This window comes from Alligator sinensis, unplaced genomic scaffold, assembly GCF_000455745.1.
Source record: "Alligator sinensis unplaced genomic scaffold, ASM45574v1 scaffold254_1, whole genome shotgun sequence".
NCBI lineage: Eukaryota > Metazoa > Chordata > Crocodylia > Alligatoridae > Alligator > Alligator sinensis.
Window position 1 is genome coordinate 2,327,318 of NW_005841953.1, and position 21,123 is coordinate 2,348,440.

Here is a 21,123-nt window from a genome sequence, read left to right on the forward strand (position 1 = left end):
GCATTCACCACATCTCCAATTGAAGAAGAGTGCATGGTTCTTTGGAGTCAGAGGAAAGAAATGACAATTCCTTCTTTGTCTTCTTTTCCCCCCACATTAGAACAAAGGCCTGCCAAATAGCTCTGCAAGCACCAGTTGGGAGGAAATTAGAGAACTCATCACTGAGAGCAGGCTGATCTGTCCTTCAGCAATCCTCCCACTTTCTTTGAAGGAACAGCTGTTCCTTTCTAGGCTGACAGATACTGTGGGGAGAAGGCAGAAATAGCTTCCTCCTGCAGAACCATCTTTCAGGTGAGTGGGGGTTTTTCACAGATAAAGTGGGATTCTTAAGGGACATTCACTTAGTAAGAATCTGCCTAAATGTTTTGCCTACTCTTACAACACCCAAGATTGCTATAATAAAGACAGCTGGGAGACTACATTTTTTTTTTTTTGGGGCATTTTTTACCTGGCCATGCAGGTAGTCAGTTTAATTATTTTCTCTGTATCTTGTTTAGGATGCGAGGGAGCAAAAAATATGGGGGAAAAATGGAAAATGCAATTCAAACAAAAAGAGTTAGCAAGGGGGCTCTGGCACAAGTGTTGCACTGGAAATAATCTACCACATTTTTCAAATTAACTAAGTTTAAGATGCCAATGTCTTTTTTTAATAAAGATCAGGCACATTTTCCTGCTACTACTGTCCTAAAGCATATAGGCTGTTTTTCAATTAAAAGGTGCCCACTAGTGCTGCCTCTGACCATATTCTCAGTCAGTGACACCCAGCTCCCACAAAAGGCTTCAGTAGAAAGTGTACCAAGCCAACTAGTAGCAACTGTCATTAAGTAGGGATTCCCTCAGGAATTCCTGAAAAAAAACACTTCTTTTAAATGAAAAATGCTCATTTAAAAATGTGACGCCACTAACTTCAGCTTCTCTACATGATCTGCAAGTGCAACTCACTCAAAAAACATTAGAATTAAGTGCTCAGTGTCTCCAGATAACTGTATCAGGAACACTGCTGAACACAGATCCTGAAATATTTACCCTCTAATTCCCCTGCTCTTAGTATGTTCGCTGTTAATGACAACAAGACAGCCATCACAAAATCCCAGTGAACAACGAACATTATTACATTATAATACATAGCTCTGTTTAAAAACAAAAAACAACACACCACTACGTTTTATGGCTTCATGTTCCTACAACCACAGAACTGCACGATTAATTTGTGCAATATCATAAATCTTCTGCAGCCCACACAATTACAAGTATGCTTTTGCATGACTCTGGCAACTGTTACACCCCAGCAGAGAACATGTTGGAGCAGGATATAGACACTAGGATCCAACAACCACTTGTGAGTTCAGATATTTCAACCCAGAAAGAACAAAGACGGACTTTATGTGACACACACAGGTCATTAACTCTGGAAAAGACATATGCCATGTTTAACAAACCAACTATACTAAAACCTTGTGTGTGCTGTCCTGCCACGACTAGGGACCTATTGAATTCATGGCTGACGTGGGCTGCCCAGCAGCTCCTTTAATTTTTCAGGTCCCCCCATGCACCTCTCCCCCACCACCCATTGCTGAATGGCAAAGGGGCCCCAGTGGCCCTGTTGCTTGTTGTTGACCGGTTGGGAGGCAAAAACAGTGCCATATTTAAAACCACGGGTTTTGCCTCCCTGCCTACCAGGAATGAGCAGTGGGGCCTCTCTGCCAATCAGCGGCGAGGGGGAGGAATCTGAAAGATTAAAGGAGCTGCTGTGCAGCCTACTGCTGTGAATTCGGTAGGTCGCTAAGTCATGACAAAGGAGCCAGTTAACTGTGCAGTTCTCTTACTGGGAAAATCAGCACGGACCACAAGTATTTGTATTTAAACTATTATTGATTATTTTCACCAATATGAATGACTCCATTTATTGAATAAGCACCATTATCACAGGAAGGGACTTACTCTGGTGGAGGCATTTTAGAAGGTTCCACATCTCGCAGAAACTCGCACTGAAGAGCCTGTTCAGCTGTACAGCGCTTGCTGGGGTCCAGAGCAAGCATATAATCAAAAAGATCTAATGCAGCTGCTGGAATACTGAAAAAACAAAAAAACAGAGGGTGTGTCACATTTGTATTTTTAGATGCCACATCTTTATGTTATAAAAAAATACTCTTTAAGTAGGTTTTAATAGTATGATTACTGGAGCCTTAAAATAAAACATTTTTTTTAAATTACCCTTTTAACAAGGCTGCATACAATTACTGTACGCTTCGGAATTTAGCAGACAAAGGTTTTTGTCTTTTCTTTAAAAAAAAAAAAAAGAATAATTGGCCTACAAATACTAACTGTACTGCTTTAAAGTTACACAAAGTAGACTCCATTAATACAAACAGGATGATACATTTTCCTAAACCCCAAAATAGTGGAAGGGGAAAAAAGATTCTAAACAGTCTTACAGATGTTTTCTGTAACTTTCATGTTCATTATTCGCACAAAACGACTCCAGTGGCACTATTCTAGGATACATGGCTCAGACAATGTACCTTATGTACTAAACTTATGGCTAAAAACTCTATAATGGTAACCATTCCATGTATTTAGATGTAGGTGGGTACTGCATTAAAAGGAGTCAAGTATTCTGAGCAGCTTTTAGTCCCAGGAACAAGAAGCAGGTGTGCCCAGGCCTGGAAAGCAACTATTTCTAATGTAAAAGCTGACTGGTGGCTGAAAAATTAGGGTCAAGTCTCCCTTCTTGACACATGCATGCAGCACCCATAACTAACACTGACAGAAGATCTGCATGCACATCAAGTGTCACGGGAAGGATGGGAACTTAAAGTCATTTTTCTCCACATGTGAGCACTGAATGAAATCTCTGGGGGACAATGACATTCATTCAGGTCCTCAAAATACTTCATGCAATACAGATAGTTAAGGAAGGCATCCTTACAAAGCAAACTCTTCTCTCAATTTTCGACGATACTGCTTCTTTGGTTTCATTGTATTGAAATAGGCTAACTTTATTACATCAGGCCAGACCGCAGGACAAGGACTCCCACAAATTCGGCTGTATAAAAAAAAAAACAAAAAACAAACAGTTGTATGAGAACCAAAACAACAAAATGAAAGTGGCTCATGTTTTATAAACACAAGCACTGTTAATACAAAGAAAACAAACTATAGTCTAGTTTTCAGGCTTGTTTAGGCAAAACCTCTCCACAAAATGCCTGCAACCCACAATCATGAACAGCACTGTGAGTTGAGGAGCAAGGATGGGTACTCATTCTTCACAGGCCAAAGCAAATCCTACCTGAAAGTTCATGTTGCATCTCATACTCTTCTCTAAATAGTGATTCTTTAGGGCCAATTATGGTATTTTTCAAAATAAAAGAATTAACTACACCTGGCTAGCATCACCAGTAACCCAACAGAAGGTTGGTGTCTCCTACAGATGGCAAGGTACCAAACATACAAGAAAGAAATTTGGAAGAACCCCTCCTAGGTTTAGAAATCCGGCATGTTTAGTTCATTTTCTCTATATCTCTAAGCTCTGGTGTGAACAGAAACTATGCCAAATGCTAGGAGCAAAAAGCTCTCTACTGACAACTTAAAAAATTCAACTGTTAACAATGAAAGAATAAAATTGAATAGTAAGGCCCAGAGGTGGTGACTGTTTTGTTTTCATCTGCAAGAGGACTGACTACAAGAGCCCCCCACCCCTTCCTTGCTTTATCTGACATGTTCTAATACCAGACTTTTAAATCCAAATTTGAACCAGGCCATTTATTGTAAAACAGGGTTTAAACTTTGTGGGCCCAGTAGCTGGAAACCTAATTTTTCATAAATTAATTTATCTTCCAGCTTTGCAGATATTTGGTTTCGGCTTCTACAGCAAACGTTTTTTTTCCCCCTCTATGTAGGCTATACTTGTGCAAATGAAGAACCTTCTGTTGTTTATGGCATTTTGAGGTCACTACAAGCTACAAATAAGTCCAAGTTCTGCCTTCATGCTTGCTTACATGTTCTATAGCATACTCGGAAAAAAAAAATAGAAAAATGCTATTTTTCCATGATGACTTTTCCTGGTTTAGCATTACATATGGTCCTGGAGGGAAGGATTCAACAGATGGGAAATGGAAAAGGATGAACTTTGCCATATTTTTCCTGTCATCTATGATGCTGCTAAAGATATTTACAAGTTAAGAACTTACAAATACTTGATTAAGAACTATGCTATCACAAGCAGTTTAGATCCAGATGAAACATGCCAGAAATCATCCTGCTGTTTTAAAGTGATACACAAATGTGGGGTATCAGGAAAGAGGAAGCAGCAAAACTAATGATCATCTATTTGAATATCCTTTTGATAGCAAGAAGCAAACAGCAAGCTATATCAGTTAAATCTATACAAAACTCTGAGTTCTATGAAGTACACGAGCTGGAATTAAGTGTTACACTGCCATCTAGTGGATAAAGAAAACACACTCATACAGCATGAATTTATTTTCACTAGTGCAGCAGTTCCCAATCTGTGGCACGCAGGCAACCCGTCAGTGCTACGCGTTAACAGATTTATTATAATTACTTTATATGGTAAAAATTTGCCGGTGGTACTTAAGGTTGTATCATTGGTAGTGCACAATCTGTCAGGGTTTGGGAACTGCTACACTAGTGCAAAGCAACAGAATAACTACTGCCATGGTTTACACTTCCTAAAAAGCTGTTTGTAAAGACCAGCTTTCCTACATGTTACGTAAAGCATTTACAGTAAATGTAAATCAATACTTTTTGGCATCTCAACATCACTGACCTCTCTCTTGAAAAAGATCAGGTGAAAGTTGTTCTGGGCTTCTATTACATTTGCTAGGACTAACTTATATGCTCTTTCCACCACCTTTCAGGGTATGACTTCTTCCTCCTTTTGACATCAATTATATCAAAAGTAAGAGGAAGGACTTTGCTGGCTGAACTGGGAAAGGAGGCTCTGCACCAATTCAAAGCAAGAACTTCCCAAGAAGACTTATAGGGGTGACGAGAAGAGAATATTTACATCTACAAAGATCTGGAAATTTATGGGGCAAGGCAGAGAAGCTCCTTCCTGCAAAAGTCCTTGCGCAACTATGTGGAAGACCCAAGCGACAACAGAAGCCAGCAGCATGCAGAAAATCTTTTCCTGAGCAATGCCCTCCCCTTTGTCCTTCAAATGTCCACCTCCATGTTGGCCTTTAATTTGCTAAGGCAAAGTAAGGAAGGAAGGAAGCTACTCTCTCATCTGTAAGAGAGGGCGTGTCAAATGCCCTGCTCTGACACAAAGACATACAAAAAACTAGAACTCTTGGTTCCAAAATGATACCTTTTATTAGACCAACTGGAAAATGGCAAGAAAACTGTCCTTTTCTGCAACCTTTCGGGATCAAAGTCCCTTCGTCAGGCTCTGGGAAAAGTGTAGATGGTATAAGATGGTAATAAGTCCCCATAGGTCGGAAATAAACTTAAAGGTATCATTTTGGAACCAAGAGTTCTAGTTTTTTGTACGTCTTTTTGTCTCAGACCAACACGGCTACCAGTACACCCCTGCTCTGACAGACTACAGTAAGTCAGCAGAAAGCAACTCTAGCTTCAATATATATAAAAAGCTCAGCTCACCAAGCCCATGAAGACTACAAGATTACTCAATTCCAAGTAAAGGTCATTTTGCTTTACAGTTTCCCAAAAGTTACTGCCATTTTTTGTTCTGGGCAACAATTCTGACATACTTTAAATGTTGCTACTGTAAGTCCTTGTTTTGGCACCCATGAAAAAGTAAAAGTTTTGTAAGTGCATACAAATTACCTTATTAGTTCCAGCTGTGCAAGTTCCTGATTTGCTTGAAATATTGGCTTTTTAGTAAAAAGCTCACCTAGGATGCATCTGTAAAATAAAGGTTTACATAATTCCATCAATATAACTGTTAGGATCAGAGAGTTTCACTTTTGGTTCATGGCTTACACTTAATCTACTTTTGCATTAAAAATCCTTACCCACAGCTCCATACATCAATAGCTGGTGTATATCTTTCCTCTCCAAGCAGTAGTTCAGGAGGCCGGTACCATAATGTAATAACTTTGTTGGTATATGGTCGACTGGGGAAAAAAAGAGAGAGTTCAAACTTTAACTATAGCCTCAATGCAAGAAAAACAACAGTCTAGATTTCTAAAAAAATAAGTGAGAAAAGTAAAATGTTCCACTTTCTGTAATGTCCCTGTTACTAGCTTAAGTCCACCATCATCGCCGTCATACAAAAATAAACAAAAAGCTGCCTAAATGAGTCTACCAAAATACAGCCTGAAACAATACTTCCTTATCATGAAAGACCATCACCCACTTCGATGGGACAATAAATCTAAAGGTTAACAATATTTAGTTAGCCTCTTTAGTTTCACCACTCTTAGTTCTTCTCAGATCCTCCTGGATTTCAAGGTTATTAACTGTAGCACTACCAAATCTTCAAAACCAGCTCCCCAAGAAACCCACTAGAATTCTACCAGACTGAAAACTGAAGGGTATATTAAAATGACTAAAGATAACAATACAGCACTTTTTTCTTCTGTATCTAATGCTATAAGAGTTTTTACTTTTGCCTTTACTTAGGAACCACAGAAGGATTTCCGGTGTGATACAGAATTCAGTTGCTCATGGCACAGGGCATGTGGTAATCAATTCTGATCTTCCTTCACTCATTCCTTCATCAATATTTTTTTTTAATTATGGATGCTAACCTTAGATTATGTTTAACACTGTTTTAGAGCTCAGATTCCAGTATTTTACCATGTGGACAGCACTGATTTCAGCATTGAAGATAGCGAATATTCAGTAGGAATTGCCTATTTCAGCTTTCCTACTATACATTCTGGACCTCTGCAAAGTCCTATTTCAGCTTGAATAAATTATGCTCTGTTAGTGACAACAATCAAGTTCAAACCACAAATCCATACAGGTACAAAGGAATGCATTTGAATAACCTAAGTATACTTCAAATTAAACAAGAATATTGCATGGTGCTGGCCAAGATTGCCAGCTCCAAGAGGTTTCTAGGAAAACAACCTTTCTCAGGCTAATGTTCTGCATGGCTGCTACCACAATAGTTACCTGCAGGGCAAATGTCTCCTGATAAGACACTGACCTACAATGGGGACTTCAGTATCAACTAAAAAGAGCGATGCCCATGCACTGAAGTCATCAGTCACTTTCTAAAAGTGTGCCACAAGCATGGACATTTATGCCAAAGAAACAGATTTAAAAAAAAAATGAATAAAAACTTAAATGCCACAGGAGTAATGCCACCGACAAACGCTCATTTAAAGCTATAATAGAATCTGATCCCAACAATTGTGTCTCCTGCCATGCCAGCCACACACGCAATTCAGGGATCAGAGATCAGACCCCATTCATGCTTGCCAGTGCAGGAGGAACACAGGCTCCCGAGCTGAAATCTAGGTACCCCACAATCAGCCAAATGTCAGTTGGCACTAGAGTCTAGAACCAGTTCTGATGTGATTTCCGCCAGGCTGGCAATTAATTGATTGGTGGCTGGATCCAGTGAGGTCCCTATTGGACCAACCATCAAGCTCACAATCTGTCAAAGCCATACTCAATATTTTTTCATAATTTAGGGCATGATTTTTAAACAGCCTATCAATACAAGGACTAGTGGTGAGTTGAGTGGAAGTCAGGTGAATACAAACTAATTCTATTTTATTGATATGTAGACAACTCCTCCCTTTCCATATACAAAAATCTATGAATTCACAAGCTGAGCACAGAATTGAAAGTGCCTTTTAGAAATACAATTTGTAGCTTATGTAAAAATTCTATTTTAAATTGTGTTTGACAAATGGAGAGTGTAAATCTAGAAATCACTGAAAAAAGTAAAACATTCTAAATCTCAAATCCTTTTAAACGGCATATAATTAGGTCAGTAAATCAAATGTCAAAATATGGACAAGTGAAAATTTAGAAAAGCTTATATAATACAATTGTTTAAAAGCACCCAGAATCACTGCTATTACTGCAGGTCAAAACCACACTCAGTAGGCACCTGACTGACGAATCAACTGCCAAGAGCTTCTAACCAGCTTCTTATTAACCTTCTAAAGTTAATATGCAGTTATGTCAACCAACATAGATAGCTTTTAATCTTCATTATGTTGATAAAGTAATAATGTTGCTGTTTAGGTTTATTCCATCTGAATTTTAAGTTTTGCCATTCCCAAGCTATATATTCTATTAATTAAGGAAGTATTAACAAACACACCTGGTCTACACATCAACACCATCTGATAATGGCAACCACAGTATCAAAACTTAAAGTTACACAAAAATTAAATAAGCCTGGCACACACTGAATAGTACTGTGCTAGGGTTGCATCCACCTGTCAGCTCATTCACTTTGCAACAAGTGTCTCCATGAAAAAACTACATTTCCAAATAGTGGCTTGAATTATTCACCCTTATTCACCCTGCAACTCTCCTTTCACATGACAACTTGCAAAACTGTCTTTCAGCATCAAATTTATATTCTCAACTTAATGCAGCTAGCTAAACACAATACACTGAAACCAACAACACTACCATCAAAACATGCTTGCTAGGAGTGTGCAAAACAGGCTGTATTTGATTCGGATTTGGCCCGAATTGGGGACAGAGATTCTATTTGTTGATTCGGATCACTGTCCTGATCCAATCTGACCAAATCCGAATCTGAAGATTCAATGCTGATTTGGAGAATCAGCGATTCGGCCATAGACACAGTTTAAATGGTTCTTTTTACATACTTCAAGGTACCAGCATGGCTCATGAACACTGCAATGGTGGGGTGGATGGAGCGTCCTGTAGGAGCAGGGGGGGAGGGGAAGAGGTCCCTTCCGGGTCCACCAGGGAGCATGTGGGGGACACCCTCCCCCCACTCAGCGATCGGCCATGAGGGGACCCCAGGTACCCCCTCAGACCCAGGAGGCACCAGTTGCCAAGCCCGGGGTTGGGGGGTGGAGAGAGTGTCCCCATGCACTCCCTGGTGGACCCACTCCCTGGTGGACCCTGGTGCTTCTGGTCCACTTCTGCATCCGCTGCCAAGTGTGCTGGGAACCCCCTCCCCCTGTGCTCCCCTGGGACGCTCCATCTGCCCCAACACCTCAGCATTCACGAGCCACCTGGTACATTGAGTTATGTAGAAAATACATTTAAAGCTTTATCTATGATCAAATCGTCAATTCTCTCCGAATTGATTTGGAAAGATTAAAGGGCCTCCTGATTCGATTTGGATTCGGAGATCTGGCCACCGAATTGGGCCGAATCTCCACTGAATTGAATCAGCGACTGAAGCTTTGCAGAGCCCTAATGCTTACCACTGGAATCCATAGTAAACAATCATGCTGTATGGCATCAACACCATAGACCTCATTTTCAATATCAGGTAGGCACCAATCAAATGTGTGTGTATAATGTGTTCAAGTGTCCAATGTGTATTCCTTGTGATGTAAACTACAGATTTTTGTGAACCAGACCACACACTACCTTTCATACAAGGTAAACTTTAAATAAGCATGATACTAAGTGCAAATCTTTATAACAAATTACTACTATGCCATATAAACTCTGCAGCTGTTTGCTTAAATACAAACAGGAGCAGAGTTCAACTGTAACATCAGACTCATTTTAAAGTACTTCTTTTCACAAACTAAAGCAAAGCAAATTTTTATTCAAATAAAACCATTCCCATATCTGTTCTTCAAAGCTCGCCAGACCTGTCTGCCCAGAGGACGAAATTAAAATACGCAGGTTGCAATGAATAAACTCAATGCAAGCAAAATGTTACTTTTTTCTTCCTATCTGAACCCTTTCCTGGTGCAGAAAGAGGTGGATAATAGTTTTTAAACTACAGAACAGAAATATTATTTTACGCAATCAGGCAGACCATCTAACACTGCAATCTTTTGTTTCCAATCAATTTAGGTTGAAAATAAAAGGATTAACTGGGGTGTCACTAATCTTTGGAGGTTTAAAGAAAGGACATAAAACAACAAGTGAATGCTCAAGTAAGAAGCCACCCCCCAACCAATGGTATTTTGAAACAATTAGGAGGAAAAGAAACAAAAAAAAACGCCAATATGTTTGTCAAACATCTAAAAAGACAAAACCTTGGTATCGCACAAACACAATCTTCAGTTTTTAAAGCACCATGACTACAGGTGTTCTTCATTCTCTCCCCACTAATCATTTCTACTGTACTCTGGCACTACCAACAGAAGAATAAAAAAAAATGTTTCTCCTGGTACTATTGTATTTTTTTGCATAGATTCCACTCCTGAATATACCATACATCCTGTTTTTAAAAAGGAACTATGAAAAAAAAATCTTACCTTGGCAGCAATTAGAGCGACAACCAAGGCAAGCCTAAGCCTGCTGCTAGCCCTTTGGGCCAGATAAGGCCCACAGACCAATCCAACACTGGCAGTCCAACCTCATGCAGCGGGTCTGGGACCACATAGCCCAGGAGTACACTGAGTCTGGCGCTGCATGCCAGGTTTGAGGACGTGTTGGCTCTGGAACCACTGATGTGCCAGGTCCAACCCCATGTGCCGGCTCCAGGTGCTGTGTCCCACATGGCACGTAGTTCCAGAGCCAGCATGTTGGTGGACCAGGCACACCAGACTCAGCTAAGTCGAACTCAGCACGCCAAGTCTGGCCATGTACCAACCCCAAGCATCAGCCTGATCTGGTGTGTGGGTGGGGAGTATGGCACCCCACAAGTCAGGATATTTGACAGTGGGGGGAGGAGGGACGGAGGGGAAGCAGTGGTAGTGTTTAATTGCCATGGCTCCCAGGTCCATGGCAATTAACACTGCCACTGTTCCTCCTTCCTCCCCACTCCACCCCACCCCCTGCCAAATTTTCAGACCCATAGGGATTCCTTTTCTTTGTATATAATGCACACCCCAATTTTTCCCAGCTGGTTTTGGAGGAAAAGGTGTGGGCTATATGTGAAAAATATGGTATAATATTTTCTTTTAAATCCTTTCTCCAGTGCAGCATTATCTTACCTCTCTTCCGAATTGTACAGTCGAGCAAGCCCAAAGTCTGCAAGTTTAATCTGCCCTCTGGTGGAAAAGGAACAAATAACTATTTAGTGAATAATCTCATCAAGAGGTCTGCAAACAAAATTAAGTAGGTGCCAAGCGCTCAGATACAGCTTCAGATGACCCTCGCTAATTCACACTACTAAATAATCTTTTCAATTATGTAGTATGCTAGCCATCAATATTTTTGAAAAAGTGAAACAGGACATTTTGTAATACTTCTTGATACATGCAGGCATGTCCTTTGCAGTATGTTAGTAAGATTCAAAACATATAATGTAAAAGCACTTAAATAACTGTGTTAGCAAACATCTGAAGGGGGACACCACCATTTTGTACATGAGGACCAACCTGAATACAGGTGTGCCATAAATTAGCCCTGCACCCTTCCCAAGCGCCACTCTGATCTCCTTCCCCAATCCAGTCTCCTGCTCTTTCTGTGCCTTGCCCCATCTCCTGCTGTGCTGTATGTCCTCACTCTGATCTGCCAGTGGCTGCCAACATGTCACACAAATGGCAGAGGCCACTCCTATTGTATACTGTACACTTTAACTGAAAACTGTCAGAATCAAGGTATTAAATCATAAGCAAATGAGCATCAGCAATTGCACTTCCCTGTGGAAGCCACAGAAGACTTTGCTCTTCATATGTGTAACTAAACTTAACATTCAAGGACTATTTTCTGCAAACGTGACAGGTGCTCTAATGACTAGCACACTGGGCAAGGACTAGGAATATTTGCATTCTATTCCCACCTTTGCCACTGGTCAGCTGGGTAACCATGGGCAAGTCTGGTATTAGTGTATAACATATCTGTATATAGTTATATTCACATACCTATTATTTAGAAGAATATTAGAACATTTAATATCTCTGTGCAAAAAGTTCTTCTTATGGCAGTAGGCCAAACCCTCCATCAACTGCCTCATAAATGACTTTATGTGATTTTCATTAAAATGAACCAGGCCAGATTCCAGTAGTCCCATTAAGTCATGGTCCATATATTCAAACACCAAGTAAAATGCACCTGGAAAGAGAGAGAATATCATTTTTAGAACATCCCAACACATCTGTTTGTTTTACCTTGAAAAATGCAGCTTAGTATTTTTTGTCCTCAAATGTTAACCCTAACTGCTCACATTTTCATAGTATCTGGAGATGGACTTCATTGGCCTCTTATTTGAAATGCTAAACTGCACTCAATTACCACTAAAATTTAAATTATTTCTTCACATAAGCAACTGCTATGGTTGTCATAGGTATGTTAAACTTAGCAAAATCATAGTTTATAGTGTGTATCTGACCAGGCACATAGATTGCTACACCATCTAAGAACCAGGTTTCTTTGTAAGCAAAATGGTTAACCTGGATTATATTTCATTACGCAGACCTTATGGAAAAAATAAAAAGTGTAATAGTACAGAAGGCAACAGCTGAGCTGTCATCATCCTTTGAATTTTAAAGTTTCCATTGTGGAATTGTGTTAGAAATGAGCCTGTTATTCTCAGATTGCAAGTGAATGCAAGACTGACCAGAATGAGGAAGTACAGCTAACCTAGTAGTCACCAGTAGCAACAGTCATTCAAGAGTCAAGAATTCATGTCCCAAGTTCCTTCACACCTATAGTGAGGGAAAAATTCGTCCTGTCCCACACCAAACAGCACAGATTATCCTGTAAATGCTATTCAATGAAAGTACATAGGGGCACTTTTACATGCCTCTGCAGATGGGGGGAACCCAGGTTTCCTTGCTTGCAGATGTGCTACAAACATTCTCCGGCAGCTCAAGCCCTGGCCAGTCCTAGGAGCAGCAGTTGCCGGACACTGCAGGACAACATGGGATGCCTGTTTCACCCAATGAAGTGGATCAGCTGTGCTGGAACACATTCTGGTACAGCTCATGTGCTTCACTGGATGACATTTGTTTATAGCTTTACAGACTAAAGCAGAATGATTCACATTCTAGGACAGGGCGTCAAACTTATTTGGCCATGCAGACCAGATAAATGGCCCAGGACCAGTCCGTGGGCCAGATGAATGGTTCAGGGCCAGCCCTGTGGGCCAGACTGGACCCACAAAACCCCTCTCCCCTCCCATATGCTGAATCCAGTGTCTTCTATACTCACTCTGGCCACATCAGGATGCAAACACAATGAAGCTCCACCTCAGACTGGTCCAGGGCACATGTGCAGTACAAGTCCCAGATCAGCAAAGCAGGCACTGGATCTGGCATGCAGGAGACTCAGAGAGCACCCTCCCACATGCCAGATCCAGAACTTGCTAGTCCAGGACTGCATTGGAAGTGGCACCTGCCCCACACCACCTGGAATGGGTACACCAAGTGCACATCACATCCCAGACTGACCAGAGTGGGCAACATATACGGTACAGTCCCAGACCGACTGGAGTGGGCACTGGATCAAGCACATGGGGAGAGGTGCTGAACTGGCCCTGCACAGGGATGACACCAGGGGCTGGATGATATGGCTCTGCTGGTCAGATCTTTGTCACCTCTACTTTAGGACCCATTTCCTGCTTCCTTCTCCTCAACTGAGGCTCAAACAAATCAATGGGGACTCTTAAGCAACACTTAGCCCTTTCATTGCACACACAGATGGTTGCAATGGAGAAACCAAATCCAACTGCAAAGCCCCCAAAGAAAAAAAAGGCAGAACACCTTTTAATGCTAACACAATACCTTGGTATAAATGCTAGCATCTACTCAGGGCAAAACTCTTGACATTCTACCATTCCCAAACAGAAGAAAATGCAAGTCTGAAGTCTAGCATTCACCTTGTCAGTTTACCAAACAAAGGTCAGTATCTGATGCACAGATTGGACAAGAGAGAGGAAGGAGTAGATGCTGAACAACTTCTGTCCAAGTGCATGGTACTTCTGTCCACTTACCTTGCGCAGCCCTGGTGCTGGGCAATCCCAGCCACTGACCCCAGCCCCAGCCCCAGCCCCAGGACTGCTCTTTCACTCCCCCCTTCTACCACACTGGTCTATTTTTTGTCCCCACCCTGTTGCTCCCCCCGAGCCACCCCTCTCAACCCCTATCCCACGGGCTGCTCTGGGTGCAGCCATTTTTATCAGTGTTCACTACTGCCAGAGCTAAGTCAGTTAGTCCCAGTGAGGGGAGAGGCAGGAGGGATGGGGGTGTGGGTTTGCTAAGGGGGACCCAACCCCACCCAGGGGTCACATCTCCCCATCTCGATCCCTTGCAGGTCATGCCTGTCCTCTTCTCCCTCCACAGGTCAAGCCTGCCCTCTAGCTTGCTGGATCCCCAATCCCCTCCAGTCTGCCGGACCCCCAATCCTGCTGGCTAGTCCCTGCCATCCTGGCTTACCTGATATCAGGCAACCATTATGAATCAATTTAACCTCCCCCTAATGCCCCCAAATATCTGTACTTAGCCTTGGGGTTTGTAACTTTTACTGTTGCTTTTGTCAACTCTGCCAAGTGAGCAGGATACTGATTAAAGGAGCACTTGCCTGGATGTCATTCACACTTGCACACAAACTGGGGAAGTGCTGAGCAGATGTACCTGACCCATATCCACAGAGCTCCTTGTGGGCAAGCAAAGATTCTAGCATTTATGTATAGGGCAAAATAAATAACTGGTACTATAGTAGTGGATGTATCCACTTGAGATTAGTCTTTAAAAACTTAAGTGAAAAGCACAAAGAACTACACAACTAACATTTATTTTCCCTACTCCAAATGTGAATTAAAAGGAAAATAACAAGTTTATGACCTTGGTTGGAAGAGGTGCTCTATCTATATGATAGATCAAGGCTACCCCCCAACCTTAACCTAGTCTGGGGTGACTTCTCACCTGGCTTTTCAACCACCACAATTAGAGTCATGATCTTAAGAAGAACAATAGCAAAGGTAGATGCAAAGGCAGATGCAAAGCAACAGTGGATTCACACTTTACAGACTACGACTAAATATATGACTCAGATTGCACCAAGAATCAACAGCTTCTACAATCTGCCAGAGCCAAATCCTGCTAGCCCTAAATTACCAGGCATTCATTACCGGCTACATTCACCTGTAGAGCAATACTGCAATTTTATAATGGCAATTATAAACAAGTCATTACAAATTTGATTTTTAGTATCACACCAACATTTTCAGAAATGGTCATGGCCAGAAAGGGAGGCCTCAGACCAGTTCAGGAGAGGCTTTGTTTTCAGGCCATTCAGAAAAAATGAAACGGGGGCTATTTTTATGGGGTGAATGTGATCCTATTGGGAGACAGTGGTTAATCCATTTTACTTCACATTTGTTTAGACTGCAGTGACTCCCAAAGGGTGTCATGCTATGAGAATGACAAGCGTGCTGTAATATCCCTTTGTGTGAAGAGGTAAATGCTCTCCACTCCATCTGGTACCCTGTACCTGCCCCAGCTATTCCAGTGGCACCTGCAGCTACTCCTCTATGGACTGCCACTGCTGCTGCCTTCCCCGTCTTCACACAGCCCATGTCTGTATCCGTAACCTTCCTGACCTCCTGCAAATGCTCCCAGCAGCACGCTCTGCTGTAAGCAGGTGGATGCATGCTTTTCAGCCTGGCTCATCCCCTCATCTCATACTCTGAGGGCCAGGAGGAGAGGCTACAGGGGTGGTTGCCAGATTTGGATTCATCTTAGATTTGTCTGTAGCGATGGTGATAATCATTTATGCTCTGCTGGTGCTTTTATTCTAAAGGCCCGTGAAGATTTAGTTTAAACTGCAGGATCTTTTTAAAACCATGCTAAGACCGAGAAAGGCAAACAATCATATTTAAAAATTAAGAACTATTAAATTATACAGTCTACCTCCCTGCAAAAGCACTACTGTTTCCTATGATACATTTGCTGATGTACTGCTCTACTTTTAAGGCATGCTAAACCTGTCTTACAATTTCTTCTTAGGTGATTTTGTTCCTAGTTTTTAAATCTCTCAATAAAACATCAGCGTTTTAACGTACTTGCTCAGATTCAGCAGCTCATTTTACATTACTTTCTACCCAACCATACAAAACATTAGGTTAAAATGCACAATCAGGTTACAAAGCCAATCACTCAAAAGTTTAGAAATGCCAGAGTTAATTTTGCTAGTGCTGACTGTATTTTGTTGCTTTGTGTCTATGCATTATGACGAAGTCTTTGCTTACAGAGGTCTATGCACTTTTCTTTGCAGGACCTCTGCCTCTTCCAGGGCATGGTGCAGATGATAGTAAGTTAATGAGCTGCTATTCAATATTTCGTTTTTATCATCACTGTTCGGAGTGTTGCCTCAGGCCTTATTTGTTATAGACTATTCAAATCCTGCTCCTAGGACAGACTTAATTCCCCTATGGCTTTTCTGCTGCCTTTATCACTATAGGATGCAAGTGCTGCAAATCATTTATCTCCAAAAAAATCCTATGAAGTGAGATGCAGTGTTACCCTACTTTACTGATGGCAGGGCAAGCACAGAAAGATCACTACTTCTGGTTGTCCAACATAGGATTGTAAGAACATGAGACTCGAAAGGGCCTCCTGAGCCCTCGCTTTTACATTTTATTATTTTGAACTCTTTGTGTTAAAGGCACAACTCTACTGACTCCAACTGTTGTGAGTGCAAAGCACCGCAAGTGCTCCAGCTGTGTACGCTCGGTACTTCCACAAATTAGACCCTCAAGTCAAGTCTCAAGTCAGCTACCTAGAAAATGAGGAGCATGCAATTAGAAACACCTGTGAAAAGTCTGGTTAAGAGGTTTGCCCAGCAGTACCCTGGGGGGGATACAGCAGAAGCAGGGAAAGTGTCCAATCCTCCAGGCTGGCATTCAGCAGCCTTAGCCATAAACCCATCTCTTTCTCTTTCTGCAATCCCCTGCCTCATTCACGATATACCTTCCAAATTCTGCAAAAATGGAAGGAGAAGTCTAACAGATAAGTTTCCTTTAATGCACAGCTCTAACTCATTCCCAGAGCAGGTTCAGTCTCAGCAATTAATGAAGCAAGGGCCTTAGGGAAAAAAGGCATGATGAAGCCCTGAAATTAAGGAAGATGTATTAACATAGCATGAGCAACCCTAACTCTGAAACTCTGTGCTTCTGACTGATTCACCTTCTTCTAGCTTAGGTTTGTGTCTCTCTCTCTTTTTTTTTTTAAAGCACAGTACAAACCAGAAGTCCCATTATGTAACATACAACAGACCATCAACTAGGTTGAAACCTCCAGAGCCAAGCAGACCTCTGCTACTTAAGCTAACTGCAGGGGAACCGATAATGACTACCACTGTTATCCTCTGTTGCAGAAAAGGCCAGATTAATGCAAGGGCAAACTAGAGATGTGCCTCAGGCCCTGAGCTACAAGGTAGAGGGTGAGGAAAGACATTGCTTCCCCTCCAAACAGCAGTATCTACCTCCCTACTCTTCTCTTCCTTTAGATACCTGGGGGGAAAGTATAACTAAATATATACAATCATTTTTTCAATTTTGACCCACTTCTCATTCACTCACTGGCCAGTCACAATGAGCAAGACAGAACAAACAAGCAGATTCATTTGCATTAACCATAATTATGCAAATAAAATATACAAATAAGTCCTCCCCTCACTTACTCCACAATGCTCACTGTGACGGATCAGTGAGCGAGTGAGAATTGGGTCACAAACCTCTGCACTACCAACATATAGAAAAGAGGTTTCTGAGGCCCAATTCAGTGACAAGATTGTAGCCTATGAGGTTGAATTCAGATACAATCATTGCTAGTTAGAAACTTTTTGTAATTCTTGGGCAAGAGCCTTTCCCCAGCCCTTCCAGCCTTGCCTAGGGCTCACTAAATGGTTAATCTGCCCCTGATTGTGAATCAGGATGCAAAGGGGTTCAGGCATTGGGGGGAGAGGAGATGGACAGTAACTCTCATGGATGCTTGCTACCAGCAAAGGAATGACACAGCTTAGCAACTGAGGGTTCTACCTCAAGCTTGAGGAGTATACACTCTAGCAGAAGTACAATTTTCTACTCACTACACTCAGAAATGAATATTTCTGCCTTGTCCCCACATCCTATCTCTTCTGCAACTGTTACTGGGCAAGGAACCAACCTCCTTTGTCAACAAGTTCTAGTCTCACTCCCTTCCTTAGCCTTCCTCCACTCACAGTCTCCTTGCCCAGCCATTCCTACTTCATGCTCTTCTCAGCATCTCACGTGATCTCTTTCCATTCTAATCTCTAGTCATCTCCCCTAAAACTACAGCCCATTTTTCACCACTCCAGGCTCCTTCATCAGTTTTTGCCCTTGCATTTTGGCAAATGTCCACCAAGCCTGTGTTTCAGAACTTTTTCTGATCAACCTATAGAGGCCAAGAAGGGACTTCTCTCCTTTTCCTTATTTTTGGACAGGGGTATGAGGAGGAGGGGAACATATCATGTAGAGGTTTTTGACTAGAGTGAGTAGATGCTCCTGCACATAATTAGAAAACACCAAGAAATGCTTTTGCTCATTCTCCCCTGGTTTTACCTACAGCATGTTGTAGGTGCTGGTATTTCTGGTTTTAAGGCTTAGAGTTGTGGGTGAATTTGAAGTGGCGATTTTGGAACATCCTTGAGAAAACGGCTGTTTATGAACATATAAACTAGACCAGGAGGCCCCCTTCCAATCCTATGTTCCTCTACAATGTTGTGCTTCCCCACAGCTCAGCTTACCCATCACTTTTCCCAGCTAGTGCCAGGCTTTTTTTTTTTTTTTTTTTTTTTTTAGCTATCTACTGTACTCTTGTCCCTCTCCACTGCTCTTAGTCAGCATACTTTCTGCTGTCTCCTTGGTCAGCCAGTCAGTTTTTTCCCCCCATGCCCCAAGACTCCACTCTCCCTCCAACAACACCCAGCCTCGGTCTCCCCTCAGGCTCCACCTATTCTTATCATCCCTCTGTATGTTTTTATCCCCTACGCATTTGGGGATAGGGTCCAAAAGAAGGGTCAGTGGGGTCCCCTAGCTCTTAGTTCATCTGCTTTAGGATCTACAGTTTCAAGGAAAGTTCTGCTCAGACCCAGACTGGAGTATACCCAGTAAATGGACTCTTTGGGCAATTTAGCTGTGAAAGTCTTTACCAAGCACATGGGAACTGTTTTTTTTCAAATGCTTTAAATATGCACAAAGCTGAGCAATGTTCATAGGAATGGTAAAATGCATATCCAGGCAAATAACACATCTGACCAAAAAAGGTTTGAGAATTTAACATGGACTGAACATATTTTTTATTAGCCGCCTTCTTGGAAAATGCAGAACTATTTGAGCGCAAGTTTTTAAAAGAATGTTTGGCCTACAGCAGACATAAGGAGGTCAGCACCTGTCTGGTTGAAGTCTGGAAAAGTTATAAACAATTGAAAGTAGGGTCTTAAAAGTGAAGTGCGTCAAGTAGCTTTAATGATGGTCAGTGCTATGTTAATCTTCCTAGGTTCCTCTGCATTATTTTTGCTCCTCCCTGATGGGTGTTTTTTAAATTAATATTGCAAGTGGCAACATTACTGTTATAAAGGTGCAGGTCATCGCACCTCAAAACAAACAGATTTTTTTTTTAATTTTTTTTTAAAACTGATTGTCCAGCAACTCCAGAAAGTTACCTAACTTTGTGCAAGTAAGCAAGTATTACCTCCTTCAATTCTGCTCCCACAGTCCTGTATCCAAGCTTGAGGAACTACAAAAAATAGACGATTCTCTGATTTATAGGCTGCAAAGCTTGAAGACCAAATGAACATACAAATAAAGCCACACTCATTCTTATCTTCTTTTTAAAAAGCATCACAACACCAGTTAGAAGCCCCCCTGAGCTCTGAATCTTTTCTCCATGTTACTCCAGCATGCAAATACAGGTGTCAGGTGAAACAGCCAAACAACCAGGCTCCCATTTGTGCTAAGCAAGAGCCCAATGAAAGTGTAAAAATGGAAGATACTCCTCGTCTAACCAAACCATTTGTGGATATAGTGTTTGCGGACTTCAAAAAGGCTTTTTTGACAGAGTCCTGCACAACTTTCCTATAAATAAACTGGAGAAATGTAAGCTGGACAAAACTACTACAAGGTGGATAACTGGCTCAATAGCCACAAACAAAGCGTAATTATTAACGGGTCAGAACGGCAGGAGGTTTCAAGTTTAGTCCCAAAGGAGTTTGTCCAGGGCCCGGTGCTGTTCAACATGTTTATTAACAATTTGAATGCTGGCATGGAAAGCTTCTTAAGAAACTTTTCAGGGGACACTAACTGAGATGGATCGTTAACATGTTGGAAGATGCAAGTGCAATTCAGAAAGATCTCAACAGACTGGAAAGTTGGGCTAAGGCTAACTGCATGAAATTCAACGTGGAAGACACAAGGTGCTGCACTTCAGCAGAAATAATCAAAAATGCAAATATACAACAGGCAATACCTGGCTAAATGGCAGCACAAAGGAAAAGGACTTGGAAGTCTTGGTAGATCACAGACTCAATGAGTCTGCAGTGTGATGCAATCATACAAAAGACTAATATGGCTTTGTGCTGCATCAACAGAAGCATATGAAGCAAGACACAGGAGGTGATACTGCCCCTTCTACTCACCAGTGGTTAGGTCTCACTAAAGTACTGTGTGCAGTTCTGGGTTCCACATTTTAAAAAGGATGTGAAGAAGTTAGAGAGGGTCCAGAGACAGGCAACAAAGATGATAAAGGGCTTGGGAGACAAGTCATATGAGAAGAAGCTGAAGAAGCTGGCATGTTCAGCTTGCAGAAAAGGTGTTTAAGAAGAGACATGATAGCCATCTTCAAATATTTGAAGGGATGTCACAAAGACTATGGAAAGCACCTTTTCTCTCTTGCTGCAGAGAGGAGGGCATGGACCAATGGCTTGAAGGCTCTGTCCTCGGACCCATACTGTTCAACATCTTCATTAACGATGTGGACACTGGAGTCAGAAGCGGACTGGCCAAGTTCGCCGATGACACCAAACTTTGGGGCAAAGCATCCACACCAGAAGACAGGCAGGTTATCCAGGCTGACCTGGACAGGCTCAGCAAGTGGG

The 21,123-nt window shown here is 41.8% G+C and overlaps 1 protein-coding gene across 1 annotated transcript in view; it reads right to left on the reverse strand.

The window, feature by feature from the left end:
* CDK13 (cyclin dependent kinase 13) overlaps positions 1–21,123 on the reverse strand; it is a 105,223-nt gene that overhangs the window by 12,301 nt on the left and 71,799 nt on the right. The window contains 6 exon segments of the mRNA XM_006020437.2: positions 1,942–2,073; positions 2,930–3,046; positions 5,812–5,889; positions 6,000–6,101; positions 11,058–11,114; positions 11,931–12,120. Of these exon segments, the coding sequence (XP_006020499.2) occupies positions 1,942–2,073; positions 2,930–3,046; positions 5,812–5,889; positions 6,000–6,101; positions 11,058–11,114; positions 11,931–12,120 (676 nt within the window).